Source organism: Sorex fumeus, unplaced genomic scaffold (genome assembly GCF_029834395.1).
Source record: "Sorex fumeus unplaced genomic scaffold, SorFum_2.1 ptg000081l, whole genome shotgun sequence".
In the NCBI taxonomy this organism is placed as follows: Eukaryota; Metazoa; Chordata; class Mammalia; order Eulipotyphla; family Soricidae; genus Sorex; species Sorex fumeus.
The window spans coordinates 16,246,111-16,263,736 of NW_026606138.1; the positions used below are offsets into that span (position 1 = coordinate 16,246,111).

The following is a 17,626-nucleotide window of genomic DNA, read 5'->3' on the forward strand; positions in this document are numbered from 1 at the left end:
ACATTTTCCCCGGTCCTTGATTTACATTTTGAATGAATCTGTTTATGATAAGCCCTGGCAGTGAGGGGTGTCCAGTGAGAATCTCTAAGAGACCAGGCGGGGGCCAGGAAGACTTGGCCACACCCTAGATTTTAACAGGACAGTAACAGGAAGCTAGAGATGAGGAGGGAAGCAAGAACTGTTTGTCTCCCCATCATAAACGCAGCTTCTTGGCCTCCACTTTGGAACACAGACCCTTCCCCACCCCTCGCACGCTATCCAGTTACAAGGCGGCACCAGTCGGCTTCGCCTTTGGACGAAAAGTCACAAGCTGAGCCTGTAAATGTGGTGTTCCTAAACAGTGAGTCCAGGCGTCAGAGGTCCACGGCTCTGCATGCTGCAGCTCCACGTGCAGGGAGCAGGGTTCTGGGTGACTCGGGCTGCTCTCTTCAGTGCTCTCCATGAATCTGTGTGCCCGGAGTGGGGAGCCATGGGCTCACCACACCCTCCAACCCCTCTTCTTGAAGAGGAACGCGTGGGCTTCTTGGTTCTCTTGGTTCTCCGACTTAGCTCACTTTTTAGTGTTTTTTGTTTGTTTGTTTTTGCTGGCCCTGTGCTCAGCAATCACTCCTGGCAGGGCCCAGGGGGCAATATGGGGTACCAGAGATTGAACCTCCATTGGCCTCATGCAGAGCAAGCACCCACCTTCCCTGCCATACTATCTCACCAGCCCAAGTCTGTGTTCCACCTCCCTTCTTAGCCCCAGTCCCTGGAACCAATGTCATAGATAGAATTGATGCTCAAATAAAAGATTCTTAATTAACTAAATTAATAACTCGCATAATGTACTAAACTCAAGTAACTAACTTCCTAGTTCTTAATGTCCCAGCAGGGAAAGTAATCAAGTGCCCAGTAGAACCACAAGATTGAGAGAATGGAATTTATGAATTTATAAGATTGGGGCAGGAGAGATAATACAGCAGGTAGGGTACTGGCCTTGCATACAAGGTCAACCTGGGTTCGATCCTCAGCACCGCAGTGGGTCCCCCTAGGACCACCAGAGTGATCCCTGAGCCAGGAGGAAGCCCTGAGCAGAGCCGGGTTCAGCCCAGAGAAAAATTAATTAATTGAATGAAATGAATCTGTCGTCTCACTGAAACCACTGAAACCACTCAGTGGTCACTTACGACTGTATTTGATGGCAGGCATGGGAGAGCATCAGCATTTCTGGCAGGGGTAACCAGTGCACCTGGGATGACCCACTAGGACTTCTCAAAGCCTACTGAGGCTTGGACCCTCCATTCTACATTTAAAATGTAGAAACAAGAAATGTCATTTGTCTCTTTCCAGCCTAATCCCATGGATTTCTAATCCTTTGCTTCTACCCATTGAGATGAAATATTCTGAATCTGGGGTCTTAATACCCAGTGGTGGGTTCTCTCTGGCTGCCGAGCTACCTACAAACTTGCTGAGATGCACTCCTTGTGGTTCTACCATGGGAAACAAGTCGGCAGGACCAAGCACCCCAGGAACCAGAGCAGCCTTCCCATGGCTGAAGACAGCATCTCTCTGACCAGTCCTACTGCAGCTGAAAGACAGAATCTCCCTCTCCCTCTCCCTCTCCTCCTCCCCCTCCCTCTCCCTCTCTCTCCCTCCCTCTTTCTCTCTCTTCCCTCCACATCTCTTGGCTTGAAACTTTCACTACTTTCAAGGGAAAAAATTGATGTACCTGAACTGAGTCACCATTTACTTCCCTGCAAATTAGAAATCCAGAATTCATTACTAAGGAAAATCAGTCCAGCTCTAATGTGCCAACCTTCTTCACTGCTGATTCCAATGTCAAAGCAGACTTCAGAACTGTAACTACTTAGCCACCCAGAGACCACAACTTGACACAGAACCCATGTCATTGAGGCAAGGTACAGACCTGCTTCCAAGGTACTCAACCAGGAAGGGGAAGGGAGCAGGGGAAACAGACGACTCCTACCCCAGAGGCTGCCCCTGCCTCCTGACGAGGGCTGTATCAGAGAGGCACTGACCTGAGGGGCTGCAAAGACGTGGCACGTGTGAGCCATGGCATTCACTTTCTCCCCAGAGCGAGAGAGTCATGGTCCTCCCAAGCTAGGGAAGAAACTTGGCAATCATTTTCAAAGCTGTGTGCCAGGAGAAGATTTATTTCCACTTGAGAAAGGGCACCTTTTCTCCTCACAGAAGGCAAACATCTTGAGACTGAAACAGGCACCCAGGAGTCTCAAGGCCACATTTCGAGCTGGCCCTCAGGATCTCTGAGGCCCAGGGTCAGGTCTCTATTTCCTTCCCAACGCCCCCAGTGTTACTCTTTCTGAACTTATCTTTGCCAAACTCTCATAAAACATCTGTTTTTACTTCAGTGTATGTGCTTTTGTGAGTTGCCTCAGTTCACCCCATGAATAAACAGTCACAAAAAATTGCTCCAGAAATATCCCTCAGATTAGACTATCACCAAAGCAAACAAACACTGAGACAGGATCGATAAGAGGAATGGAGGAGGGTGACAACGGCGCAGGGATCTTGAAACATAGGTGGAGGGACTGGAGCAGTAGCTCTGCAAATAGAAAGCAGTGAGTTCAATATCACTGTACACTGTGATGGCTAAAAAAAAAAAAAAATATGAGAGTAAAAGGCCGCATGTGTGAGAAAGACAGTGTATATGTGTGAGAGAGATTGTGTGTGAGAGACAGACTGTGTACAGGAGAAAGAGTATGTGTCTGAGAAACTGTGTATGAGAGAGATGGGATGTTTGTGTGTGTGTGTGTAAGAGACTGTATCAGAGAGAGGGTGTGTAAGAGAGATACAGTATGTATGAGAGACTGTGTGTACATGAAAGAAAGTATGTGTGTGAGAAAGTATGTGTGTGTGAAGATGTGTGTGAATGAGACAATCAGAGGGAGGGTGTGTGTGAGAAATAGTATTGTGAGAGAAAAACTGTCTGTGTATGCACATATAAGGGAGACAGAGAGAGAGTTTGTGTGTGTGTGAGTGTGTATATGAGAGTGTGTGTGTGATTATGAGAGAGAGAGAGAAAGAGAGAGAGAGAGAGAGAATGTGTAGGGTTGTCCTCACATGTGAATGACTACTTTTTCTTGGTGTTTTAAGAATTCTCTCGTTATCTTCAAATTTGCTGCTGTGGCAAATGAGCTTTCTGGATCTGGTTGTTAAGTTCTGCAGACTGGGGGCATTCTTGGCTATTATTTTTATAAGAAAAATTTCTGCTTACTCCTCACTTTGCCTTTCAAAACAATCCATGATGTAAACATTGTTCCTCATAGGTTATATTATCTTCATTTTCTAAAGTTTGTTTTACTTAGGGTCCTTATTATTGAATGATTTCTACTACCTTATCTCTTTGCTTACTATGAGCAAGGCTAGCATCTTCCCTCCTGTACATTCCCTCTCTCTCTCTCTCTCTCTCTCCCCGCCCCCTTCCCTGCCTCCCTTTTATTCCCCTTCACTACCTTTTCCTTGGCTCTGGTGCTGTGATAACATTTCCATTTCCACAGAAAGGAGCAGAATAATGGGACCCTAAAGTGTGATTGACCTTTTAATCTGCCAGGAGATTAAGTAAGGGGAAGGTGGATGCTTTCCCTGGCCCAAACTCTCTGCCTTCATGTTCAAGCCAAGGCCCCAGGAGACAGGAGTTGGGCTCAGCACAGCTGGGCCTGGCTCTGTCGGGGGTATTGGGAAGGATGCTGACTCACTGTGGTCACCACTTCCTCAGGAGTGGGCCACAGCCCCTGAGTCAGGCACACCTCGAATTCCTCGGATTCTAGTCCCCTGATCTGGCAGTCCACAAATTCTTGAATTCCTGGCCCTTCCAAAACCTGTGTGATCTGCTGATTTACCTGGCCTGGCTCCTGGATTTCTCTAGAAGAAAACTGTTAGGTCATCAGAAAAGCCCAGTAAGAGAAACCAGGGAGCTAAAGCACTATTAAACTACTGACCAAAGGGGCTGGGCTGTGGCCATGTATGCAGTTTTAATCCCGTTCCCTAGGGGAAAAATAATCCTCCAACTATATTGTGGGAGAGACTGTATGTTGTCAGATATATATATATAATATACATATACATATATATACTATCATATGCCTATACATGATACAACTTACATTAAAGCAAGCCTTTTCCAGCTGTATTTAACTAAAACAAAAACAAATCTTACAATTACAGGTTTTTTTCCTTTTTCTTTTTGATTTTTTTGTTTGTTTGTTTGTTTGTTTCGGGGCCTCACCCAGCAGTGCTCAAGGCTTACTCATGGCTCTATACTCAGGGATTACTCCTGGAAGGCTCAAGGGACCATATACAATGTCATTTTGAAATAGTGCTTTTTTTGATCTTTGGGGCAGATGCAGAGAAGCGGAACTGCTGGATCGAGAACTCAACCTGAGCCAGAGACAGGGTTTGGAGGAACAAGATCACTCATACGCTGGTGGTAAAATAAAATAAAAATTCTGGCTCTCTTGAAAAAATTTTCTCACCATTTCATTAAAAGTCAACATGTACATGTAGAAATCCAGGGGAAAGTAAGAAGAGGCAGAGGAAGTGACAGGGGCGGGGGCGGGGGGGGGACAAGGGCTTGGGGTACATGCGTGGTGTAGAGGGGCGATGTAACTCTATCTCCAAATCACAGGGCCAATGCAGGCGACACGAGCCACATTAACTGAACTTCAAGTGTGCCTGTCAAAGGGGGGTGCTGAGGGTGGGGTTGGTGGGGAGGGGTGGGAAACCTGGGGACACAAGTGGAGGGATGTTGACGCTGGTGGTGAGGTCAGTGCTGGAATAGTGGATGCCTGAAACTCAACAATAAGTAATCTTATTAACCACAGTATCTTTATTTTTAATTTTTTTTTTAATTTAAAAAACTCAACATGTAACATTTGGGGGAATTGGACTTAGGGCGTATGGATTCTAGCTGCACTGAGGCTCCTAACTTCATGTGACATTACAATGACCAAATAAAACACATGACACATGGGGCTACCTGAACAAAAACTCATTTCACTTTCAGGGATGGGGGCTCAAGCACTTAAGTTCTCCTGGCGGGGATACAGCAATGTGGCTCGGGCGCTTTACACGCACGAGGAGGGCATCAGCCACCAGCCTCACAACAAATGCACGACACCCCACACCAGCCAGACGTGGTGGCCTCTGCCCAACAGGCAAGGGCAGGGGAGAATGCAGCGGAGCCTGGGAAGGGACACGGAGCCTGGCCGCGGGCAGATGGTGGCTCTTCACGTGACTGCCTCACGCCCCTCACATACAGACAGACACACGCAATAAAGGATGTCTGTCGTGTGTCTCTGTGTGTGAGCGAGACAGACAAAGAGATGCCGCAACAGAACTGGGCACTTGGCCTGTGAAGGCCTCTGCAAACATGATTCGGCACACACAGCTCCAGCTCCAGCTCCAGCTCCTGCTCAGGCCCTGAAGCCGCACAGGGGACTCTGTCCTTATCTAACCCTTCCAGTTTACCACACTTCACATTCACCAAGACATCATTTACTGAGTAACCGGATACATGGAGCCTCACAATAAAGCCATGTCTGGCTGCTTAATTTTTCTGGTTTTGGATCACATCTGGTGATGCTCAAGGGGTCACTCCTGGTGGTGCTCTGGGACCATGCGGGGTGCTGGGAATGGAGCCGGGGTCAGCCTCGTGCAAGGAAGTGCCCTCCCCACTGTGCTCAGGCACCAATGCTGGCTGCTTATAAAGGCGGATGCCACGGGGGACAGAGATCCCGTGTGGCTCACAGCAGACTCACAGCACAGCCACCACCTCCCTCGCCTGCCCCCTGCTCACTGGCTCAGCTCTGCCTCTCGATCCCCAGCCTCCAACACATCCAGCTCCCACCCCAGTGCTGCTGCTCCAGCCCCCCACCCCCAGCCCTGTCCTGTTCAGTTCCCATCTCCCTGACACTCTCATCTTTCGGGCTTGTCCATTCCCACAGCCCCCCACTCCGTATCCGCATGGTGGGCAGCTGCTGTCCCAAGTGTCTCTAGATGGGTGAAGCAGGGGCTGTTGGCAGGCAAACATAACAACGAGTGAGTGGGCAGGGAACAGTGAAGAGCAGGCCAGAGAGGCCCCTGCTGGGGTGAGCCCCTGGAGATGAAAGGCTGGAAGAAGCTGAGTTTCTCTCGGCACCTGGTGGGGAAGTGAGTGCATACCCACTCCCCTCGCCATGCACCGAACCACCGCCAAACTCAACAGGTACAATCCACCTTCTGGTCAGAGCACAATCCAGTGGGTAGGGTTATTTGCTCCACATGCAGCTGACCTGGGTTCAACCCTCGGTCCCACACCCCTCCAGCAGTGATCCCTGAGTGCAGAGCCAGAAGTAAGCCCTGAGCACCACCAGATATGCTCCCCAAAGTAAAACAAACAAACAAAAAGAATCCACCTTTGGATCACTAGTATTACTTAGGAGCCGAGGCTTAACTGGAACATTTAGGGTTTTGTTTTGTTATTTGCATATGAAAAATATATTTTACTCTACCCTCCAAATTCTGGCTTAAATTTTCAGACATGTAAAACATACAAATATATAGCTAGGTATATTTTTTAAAATAACTGAAAACTAGAACTGAATACCACCCACACACTGCACATTTTTTTTTGCTGGAGAACAGCTGTCAAGAATTTCTCTGTTTGAGAAATCAGAATCAGAGAATGTGAACAAGCAGTTCTGAACCCCAATGACAAGCAATAAAGTTCAAGAGCTGGAGGGAAAAACAGGCTCTGGGGCCTTAACTGTAGTGATTTGGATTCCACCAGTCAACGCCCAGGTTCTTGTGTACATTCTTGTTTCCTGCAGTTGGAAAGTAGAAGACTAGATTCTGCTCAAAATTTCTCCTTACATGCCAGACTCAGGCGAAAAATGGTAGTGGGGTAGGACCTGACCTATGAACTAACAGGACTGGTGAAACAGATGAAGTGAGACTCGATTTTGTTGCCTCTCCAAACCCCAGGCTACCTACACATCCCTCCCTCTCTCTCTCTCTCTCTCTCTCTCTCTCTCTCTCTCTCTCCCTCCTCACCCCATCTCACTCTCTTTCTCAGTCATACACATGTATTCATACACACACTCTGTTTCTCTCAAATGTGCACATACACACAGTCTCTCTCTCATACATACAATGTCTCTCACACATACCCTCTCCCTGATAGTTTCTTTCACACACCATCTTCACACACACACAGACACACACACATACCTTTCTCACACACATACTCTTGCTCTCATGTACACACTGACTCTCTTGATCAAAGTGTCCATTCTTTCTTATCCTTCCTTCCTTCCATCTGCCTTTCTTTCCTTTATTTTCTTTTCTTTCTTTCTTTCTTTCTTTCTTTTTCTTTCATCTTTCTTTTTCTCTTTCTTTCCTTTCTTTTTCTTTCTTCCTTTCATTCCCCCCCCCCCCCCCCCATTTCTGCAGTGTCTGGGCTTACTTCTGAGTCTGTGCTCAGGGATTACTCCTGGAGGTGCTATAGGGACCATATGAGATAGAAGGTGCCCGGGATCAAGCCTGTTTGGCTGTGTGCAAGTCAACTGCCCTATCCTCTGTACTATCACACCATCCCTCCCTTTTTTTTTTTTTTTTTTTTGGTTTACAATCCTGCTAATGGCAGAGTTTCATACACAAACTGCTCCAGCACCACACTCTCTGCTGGTGCCCTGCCCCCATAATTCCCACCCCATCTCTCTGCCGTGGTAAATGTCCCCCTAAAAACCAGTCTCAGGGGTTTTCTGCCTTTGTGCATTGATTCTCCCACTGTGTTTCCTCATGCCCCACACTGGGGATGTCGTTCTGATTCACTCCTCTCCTAGTGACTCTCTTCACTCAGCAGGAGACTCTCCAGCCTCAACAGGACAGCAGGACTTCAAATCCAGCCTTAGCCCTGCAGCTCGCTTTTCGGAGAAAGGGTGTGTCATGGGGCTCCTGCAATTCAACTCCCTCTACAATGGCCTGTGGGTTGCCATTTCATCAGTTTAATAACCTTCTAGCAGCAGAGGTTTAAAAACAGAAGTGGGGGGGAGGGTGGAGCGATAGCACAGCGGGTAGCCTTGCATGTGGCCAACCCAGGCTCAATCACCGGCATCCCATATGGTCCTCTGAGTACCACCAGGAATAATTCCTGAGTGCAGAGCCAGGAGGAACCCTGAGCAATGCCTGGTGTGGTAAAAAAAAAAAAATTATCCAGAACAGTTCAAGAAGGATTCAAGTAAAAAGAGGGGGGCCGGGAGGGCCATGCCAGGCACAGCACCATGTCCAAGGGCCGTCTGTCAGCCTGGTGGCCGTCCTCCAGCCCCGTGGCAGGCCTACGGCACTGAGCGTCCTGCTCCCCACCAACGCCATGTGAATGTCGGCTGTGAACTTGGGGCCAGGAATAAGCTGGCGCCCCCAGAAGCTGTTTCTGGGTCACAGTTTCCAGGGAGTTGCCAGGCTGACTCATTTCTCCTGGTCTTGTCTCGTCAAGGTCAGCCCAGGAGGCCTGGAGTGAGGGTCAATGATTAACCTCGCTGCCCTCCTGGGCTGCCATCAGCAGGCTGCTGGAAGGTCACAGCACAGACACAGCAGCTGAGTCAGGGGGCCGAGAGTGGGCACCATGCACGGCAGCAAGGGGGCAGGGAGCCCAGGGGTGCACCCCAGTCTTTGGGCTTGGGATGTGCAGAAGCAGCATGGAAGAGGCCGGGCAGGCGGGTCCTGTGTGCTCAGAGGTCAGAACCACATCCTGCCGCCCGGGGGTCAGATGCAGGGACCTGGCTGCCTGGGGGCTTTGGGGCTGGCAAAGAAACAGTCCTGGATGAAGTGAGGGTTAGGCATCTCCCCGCAAGCAACCAACTCTAGCTCCATCGCTACCTAGGGTATATTTCTGTATTTTAAAATTTTATTTTTAGAAAATTTAAAGAAAAAAATTAGGGGAGGGTGAGGCGTTGGGAGCACTAGAGAGATAGCACAGCAGGTAGAGCATCTGCCTTGCACGTGCCCAACCGGGGTTTGATCATCAGCATCCCATATGGTCCCCAAAGCCACCAGGAGTGATCATGAGAGCAGAGTTCCAAGCACTCCTGGATGTAGCCCCAAAATCAAAAAAAGACAAGACTTCCCAGGCTGAAGAAAAAACTCACAGGGCTAGCACACATGTGCTTCCACACAGGACTCAGAATCATTGCCCAGTGCAGGAATAGGACCCCCAAACACTGCCTGTGGGACTCCGCAGGGCGGCCCCCTGCCTACTCTCCAGAGCCACGAGGACTCGGCTGGGGCTCAGCACAGGCCTCCGAGCCCACTGGTGCTGGCCACTAGCAACATGGCCCAGCCTGGGCCCCTGGACACCCCCAGCGGCGGCTGGGCGCTCCCAGGATCACTGCTGGTGCCAGCTCCAGGCTGTCAGGCACTGGCTGGGCGCCAGCCGTCTGATTCCACATGTCTGAAGCACGCCCAGTTCCTTGACTCCTCATCACTCAGCATTTCCCTGTGCCCTGACACAGTATTTCTTCTTTCTGGACCACACACTTAAGAAAACAGGCACTTAACAAAAGGAAAGGAAGAGACGGGAAACACTGGGAGGGCTGTGGCGGCCTGGCCCCCCGCCAGTCCTGAGTCCCCCTAGGCAAGGCCCACGCTCACCCCTGGCATCCCCTAGAGAAGCCGCAAGCCTCCCCCACTCCCAGCCCTCTCCCACTCACCCCTCCTCCGCCAGAACAACCTGACTTGCCTCATTCCTATGAGAACGGCACCAGTGGAACAAACACGCTGCTCTTTTCTGTCTTTTGTGAACCCCCTGAGAAATCCAGTTCAGACAAGTTCAAGTCCCGGGGTCACCCAGGTGGAAGGTGTTTCCCATCACACCTGCCTCTGACTGCTCATACCTGGAGCCCAAATGTGGGACCACTATGGTCACATGTGGCGGCAGGTGCAGTGCCAGACCCTGTAGCCCACACAGCTCAAGGACTCTACTGCTCTGACAGGGCCTGCCAATGGGCACACTCAGGGACAGCGCCACAGTGCCTGTGCTGACCAAACCAGCACGAGGACACACACACACACACACACACACACACACACACACACAAAGACACACACAGACACAGACAGACACACAGATACAGACACACAGAGACACACAGACACACACAGAGACACACAGACACACACAGACACACACATATACACACCTGTTCTAGCCACACAGGGTAGGACTTTGTAGGGTACAATAAAGAATGAGTACGGGGTAAGGCACTTGCTTTGCACAGGGTTGACCCAAGTCCCATCCCCAGCAATGCCGAATCCCCTGAGCACCAAGAGTCAGCTTTGAGCACAGAGACCGGAGTAAGCCCTGCGTGCCACGGGGTATCAGGAAAGGAGAAGGAGGTGGCTCATGCAGTATCCTGGCTAAGGGGATGCCTGGGCACAGGAGAGGGAGCAGGCTGCACCAAGGGTGTCCCTACACGGGGTGTGTGTGGCCTGAAGGATGCCAAAGGTGAACTCTCCTTCAGAATCGCCACCAGGACAACCCGAGCCCTGAGCCCCGGAGAGCGGCTGGGAAGTGCAGTGGGGAGAGAGAGCTTGGCCACACAGAGAGAGAAAGCCACAGGTGACAAGCAGGCCCAATATCCAGCAGCTGACACAGAGACAGCCACAGAGCTTCACCAGGCAGCTCTGACTCAAGCCCTCCTGAGACCTGATGGAAACAGTAGCCAAAGCTCCGGCCACTGGGAACGACTGCACGGCCGGGATGGCAGGAGACCCTCGCCCCGACACTCCCACTGGCATGCCTTGGGAGACGCACAGGGAATGCCGGTGTCACACATGACCCAGTCTCGGAAGGCCCAACTCCATCGGGACCATAATCACTGTTGGGTCACCTGAACCCACCCGAATCAACTCAGGTCCCAAAGGAGGGAGAGTTCCGGAAGGACACAGCCCTGGACCCTCTTCAGACCAGCTCTACTGGATGCTGTAAAGCTCTTGATTTGCTTTGGCAGTGGAAATATTTCCGAGTCAGCACTGATTCCTACCTCAAGGATTTAGATAAGCTTGTGACATGTCCCATTTTCTGCTTAAAGTGATCAAATAATAGCAACAAGTCTGCCCGTCAGGCAGCAATCTACTTAAAGGTCTTGGCAAGTCCTTAGAAAAATATTCAGGAGGCAGAGCTTAAGAGGGTCAAGGAGAGGGCTGAAAAGCATTGATGATAATAAAATTAAAGCATTTTTCCCTTTTGGACATTAATTTTTCAAATATTTGCAACATAATATATGACTGATAATAAAATTAAACCATTTTCTTTCCCTTCAGACATTAATTTTCCAAATATTTGCGATGTGGTAGCAGCTGCTTTGTCTGTGGTCTTTTAAAATTATCTCCTCTCAGCTCAACAAAAAAATTCAAAAAAGTAGAGAACAAAAATAAACGAGAAGATAGGAGAGTGGGGAGCAACCAAAATGATCAGCAAAAAGTTATTTCAAAAGATAGCAAAATAAAATATTTTAAAAAGTAAATTGCAAAAGATTTAGAGGATGTATGAAGACCAGCGGTTCCAGAAAGTGAAAAAATTAAGGGACAAAACTCTATTTGAAGAAAACTGGGGATATTAGTAATAAGAAATACGCACTGGTGAAAGGATGAGTGTCCGAACACAGTATGACTGAGACCCAATTATGAGTAACTCTGTAACTGTGCATCTCATAGTGACTCCATTTTTAAAAAGAATTCCAGGGAATCCGCTTCAGGAGGCCCCTCCCATACCCGGAATTTTGCTGCTGACTTTCCCTTGCTTAAGTGCAGCCTTTACCGAATGCAGCCATTCTGCTTTCTCATCCCTTATTTCCATTTTGACTGTGGGAGGACAGTAGCAGGGCATGAGGGCACGTGTCCACCCACCTTGGTGGCCTCGCCCACGCTCTCTCGCAGGGCGCAAGGGCACATGCCCACTCACCTTGGTGGCCTCGTCCACACTCTCGCGCAGGGCCTGCAGCTCCGCATCGTACTGCTCCTTCAGTCTGTCCATCTCCTGGTCGTGGCTGGACACCTCGGCCTTGAGGGCCCCCTTGAGGGCCGTCAGCTCCCGCTCCCGCCGCCGCAGCAGCTCCTCCAGCTCCTCCCTGGTCACCAGCAGGTCCTGCAGGGTGCGCTTGGCGTCCAACAGCTCCTGAGTGGGGACAGACGAGGGCAGCTGAGGCTTCTGTGGTGCTCTCCAGCCATCCCCACCCCTCCGCCACACCCCCTCAGGACCCCCTTGGCTCCAGTTCCCTCCGTGCTGGGAGCTGATCTGAAGGGGAATGGGTTTGGGTCACACCTGGCAATGCTTGGGCTTCCTCCTACCTTTGGGTTCAGGGTTCACTCCTGGTGGGGTTCAAAGGACCTTAAGAAGTGCTGGGGATCAAACCAGGGTCAGCCACGTGCAAGGGAAGCATGCTACCCTCTGTACTACCTCTCAACCGATCTTTTTTGGTGGGTGGTGGGGGTTGGGGGCATACCCAATAGCACTCAAGGTTTACCCCTGGCTCTGTACTCAGGGATCATTACTGGGGGGACTTGGGGACCCTACAGGGAGCCAATGATCAATCCAGGCGAGCGCCCTATTGGCTGCACGACCTTCTGGCCTCTGACTTGGCCGTTTTTAAGGTGCATCTGAGGGGGGCAAGGGAAGCCTTCACCCCTGTACTCTGGGGGACGCCCCCCTCGGGGGGGTTTGGCCTCCAGCGGGAGGGAGTTGTCAGTGCCCCAGACCCGTGTGTGCTCAGGACGCACCTGAGTCTCGAAGACGTCACTGCCGGTCATGAGCCGGGCACCTGGTCCCACAGCCGAGCCTTCCCCAGCCAGTCCAAGGAAACCCCCCACCCCCCGCGCTCAGCACATGCCCCTCACAGTCACCCGGATTCTCACGCTCTCCATTCTCCTCTGTACACGCAGCCCACCTGTTTACTCCGAGGGGGCTGCCAGGCCTGCCTCCACCACAGACCCTTCCCTCCCAGCCTTATGTTCTTGTCTGTCTCCTGGGTAAAAACACATCACAGCACGAACTAGGAAAGTGGCTTGAAGACTCAGAGCACACACTTCACCCGGGAAGGGAGGGCAAGCCCCACCTCTAAGGCTGCACGGTCCCCTAAGCTCTGCTGGGGGTGTCCCCCGCAAACGCAGTCACAGCAAGCACAGCAATAAAGCAGCGCACAGCAGGCCACACCAGAGTCGGCCCCATGCTGGTAGACCTGGCCAGGGCCAGGGGCCACTGGGCTGCGAGTACTTGGGGGACTCTCCCCTCAGAGCCAGGTGCCACACTCAGAGCCTCAGGGGGGCTCATTCCAGCTGCTGAGACCCTTGGCCTAGTCTGCAGGTGGCACTCAATCCTCCATCCCTACTGTCCCTCACTCACCAGCCCACCACAGCTCACCCCTTCCCAGCCTCTTCACCGTCTCCTTAGAGCTCCTCTAGCTAGCGATTCACAGTTAGCTGCTTATCCCCCTCTAAAAAAATAATCTAACTTATTCCATTTTTTTGTTTTGTTTTGTTTTGTTTGTTTTGGGGCCACACCTGGTGGCTTGCTCATGACTGCGACTGGGAATTACTCCTGGTATGTTGAGGGGACCACATGGGATGCGAATCAAACCCAAGCCGGCCACATGCAAGACAGGCACTTCCCACTGTCCTGCTCTGCAGCCCCCTGACTGACTTCCTGCTGTGTGCAGAGGAAGGGTACGCGAAGCCTGCTTGTTCTGCACACACGAAAAATGACCCAGCACTGCAAGGACCGGGAAGCTCCGAATTTCAAGTCTATTTCACAGGTCACTTCAGGTAACCAAGTACAGGGCTTGTTTGGTGTCTTCTGGGAAGCAGAGGAAGGTCTTCTCTGAGGATCCAGGTCTCTAGGCAAGAGGTTACTTCCTGTTCAAAAAGCAGCTCACTGAGGAAGGGAGAGACTATTGCTCCACTACAGTCAGCAGTCTCTCTTCTTCCCTAGCAGAAGCCAGGGAACCAGCTCCGCAGGGCTCGGAAGACAGAAGAGTGGGCAGGGTGTTTGTCTGGCGCACAGCTGACATATCACTCCTGAGGAAATCTAAATGGTAACCAAAAGTCTCCCCCAATCCCATTTCCCTGTTTCCAGCACTTGGCTGTCACCCCCACAAGCCATCTCTGGCCGGTGCCAGACAATCTCATCAGTGGTCATGATCCAGAGATTCAACAGTACATCTCTCAGAAGAGAACACAGACCGATGCGCCATAACCATGCCTCCAGGCCCCATGCCAGGCTGTTTCATTCAGGGCAACCCAAAAGGGTGGGTGAGGCCCCCTCCCCCACCCAAGGGACCCAGCCCCAGCAGCCAAAAACCTCCAGAACTCAACCACTGCCCTGCTCACGGACGCTCTCCACACACTCGGGTTGAGCCTCACCCTCCACACACTTGGGATGAACCTATACCTGGATTGTATGACATCTCAACTTTACACCATTAATATTCCAAGAGTAGCACACCACATTTGATGGGGTTTAGAGTAGAAGGCAGCCAATCTTTGGGGGAAATATATTTTTACAGGCAGACAGACAGACACACATACACACACACACATATCATTTGTATCACTTGTCATCCCATTGCTCATCAATTTGCTCAAGCAGGTGCCAGTAATGTCTCCATTCATCCCTATCATGAGCTAGTATAGCCCAATGGCATCTGCTCGTTCCAGGAACATGAAGAGCCTCAAACCGTTTGTTCAGGGTTTTGACGAAGAAGTCTGACCATCTCGTACATGGGTAGCCACGTATTCTTTTGACGTCCCATGGAATCCAGTCAGTAACAGCTCTAGTCCAGCACACATCTCTGAATCGCATTACATGTCTGGCCCATCTAATTTTCAACACATTGACAAACAAGACAGCGTCCCTGATTCCTGATCATCAACGGAGGTCAGAACTCCAGGTTCCTTCTCTCTCTTGAGTGAAGTGTGATACTCCAAGATTCCTCTTTGGGAGACTCGAATAGTGTTCTTATCCTGTTTTCTTAGGGCCCAGGTCTCTGAAGTGTATGTTAGTGCAGGAAGAACTGTGGAATCAAAAAGATGTGCCCGGAGCCAGAGGTTCTTCGTCTTCTTAACCACTTCTTCGATGATCTTGAAGGCGTTCCACACTGCTCTCTTCCTCCTGCGCAGCTCAGGTGCCAGGTCATTCGTCATATTGAGGTCTCAACCTAAGTACACATAACTTTTGCATTCGGAGAGGTTAGTTCCATTGAGAGTGAATGGAATATCAAGAACGAGTCCGTTTCTCATAAACATTGTCTTCGTAAAATTCAGCTGCAGTCTGACCTTTCCACAATCACGGTTGAAGTCGGCCAGCATTCGTGCCACTTGGCTGATATTTGGTGTTATTAGAACGATGTCATCAGCGAAGCGGAGGTGGTATATTTGCCGACCATCTATCTTCACTCCCATTCTTTCCCATTCCAATTACTGCATGATGTTCTCGAGGGCAGCACTGAAGATGAAACTCAGTGAAATGTGAAATGGTATCACCCTATCGAACCTCTCTCTTTTACATTGATGATCACTTCCTTGTAGAATGGTGAGATCCTGGTGATAAATCCGAAATACAGCTCATAGAAGATCCTGATATACTGAGGTTCAATCTCCTGTTTGGCTAGGGCTTCAATGACCACTTCAGTCTCAACAGAATCAAAGGCCTTCTTCAAATCAATGAATGTTAGACAGGGCAGCATCTTGAACTCTCACGAAACTTCAATGAGCTTGGTCACCATGTGGATATGGTCGATTGTGCTGAATTCTTTTTGGAACCCAGCTTGCTCGAGTGGTTGTCCTTCATCTAGTGTTCTGCCAATCCTATTCAGGATGACTCGAGTGAATAACTTGTAGACGGCAGACAACAGGCAGATAGGGCGATAGTTGTCGATGTCGTGAATGTCTCCCTTCTTGTACAACAGAACAGTCCTGCTGGTTTTCCATTGGGATGAAACCTTGCATTCAGATAGGTAGTGTGTGAAGAGCTGAGCCAGTGTATTGGTGAGTACTGGCGGCGGATTCTTCAGGTATTCGGGTCTGACCTTGTCTGGACCGGGTGCTGTAAACATCTTTAAGACGAAATGGGATGTCGGATTTCAGAAGGGATAACTCTGGGAACGACATATCCATCCTGTGGCCAACACTGCTGCTCTTGTCTCTTTGAGGTCTTCCTTTATTGCTGCACAGCTTTGCAAGCTCAGATGTTAGCTTGTGATTGCCTGAGGCTCGCACTAAACCATGTTAGTGAATGAGCTGAGAGTTTCCAAAGACAGGCGTCTTTTTGTGGCTTTCTCTCTCTCGGCATTCCTACCAATCATGGAGGTGCTAAACCAGTTAATCGTATTCTTTGTCAATGTTGTCATATTGCATCTTCCCATATTGCTGCAATAGTGCCAAAAAGCTATTGGTGGCCATTCTGGGAGTTTTCTTCTTAAACTTTGCAGCCCTTTATCCCTGCTCTGTGAATTAGAGTTATGCATGAAAGAGATGGTGGTCTGATCCCGTTTGGAATTCTGGGACAACAGCGACATCAGTCCGGCAAAACCGTCGATTAAATATGATGTGATCAATTTTGTTGTGGAATTGTCCACTGGAAGACTCCCATGTCCAATGTTTAGATTCGGGCTTCTGGAACTGCGAGTTACCATGGATGGTCTTGGTTAACATGATGAATTCAGACAGTCTCTCACCCTGTTCGTTCCATCCTAGGCCATGGGTCACTGTGTGTAGTTCTTTGGGTGACCTTCTTGGTCCTATCTTGGCATTAAAATCACCAACAATGACCTTGTAGAAGGTGTGGTCTTCTTTATAGACCTTCTTCAGCTTATATGTATATAAGCACACAAGGCTCAACCTTCAACAACATGTTAGTAATCTCTTATAGAAGGGCTTAATGGCTCCTGGGTGAAACACAACAATGTTCACACACTTTCCTCTAAGAAATCTTTTTTGGATCATTTTTAGCAGATTATTCATAACAAACAATACAAAATAAATTATTTTGGTTCTGCTTTGGGGGCAGGTATTGGGGTTCGGGATGGAAACATCCAGAATATGGTAGTGGGAAGGTGTAATGGTGGTGGGATTGGCGTTCGAATATTAAATGTAATCAAATATTGTGAACTACTTTATAAAAATTAAATTAAATTTTAAAAAATCTCCCACCACCATTATACCTCCCCACCACCAAATTCCGGATGTTCCATCCCAAGCCCCAAGTCCTGTCCCAAACACAACCAAAAGAATCTAGTTCATATTTTCTATTATGAAGAACTGCTGAACATGCTTACAAAAAATTGTTCATACAGTAAACAGTATGAAGATTGTTCTATTTTGGCAGGAGCCATTAAGACATTCTATAGGATATCACTAACATGTTGTTAAAGTTCGGGTGATGTGAGCTTTGGTATATATATCTGAAAATATGTATATATATATATTTCTCTCTATGATTTGTTGCCTACTGTCTGAACTCCATCAAATATGGTGTAGTAATTATGGAGAATGGGTAGAGAGTGTCTTATGATGTGTCGAACCAGAAATATGTTCAGTCATATGTGAGGCTCAGTCCAAGCATGTGGGGAGTGGCCTTGAA

At 49.5% G+C, this 17,626-nt stretch overlaps 1 protein-coding gene across 1 annotated transcript in view; it reads right to left on the bottom strand.

Moving 5' to 3' along the window:
* CGNL1 (cingulin like 1) overlaps positions 1-17,626 on the bottom strand; it is a 133,828-nt gene that overhangs the window by 47,977 nt on the left and 68,225 nt on the right. The window contains exon 8 of the mRNA XM_056130697.1: positions 11,957-12,169. Within this exon, the coding sequence (XP_055986672.1) occupies positions 11,957-12,169 (213 nt within the window). The remainder of the gene's footprint in view (positions 1-11,956; positions 12,170-17,626) is intronic.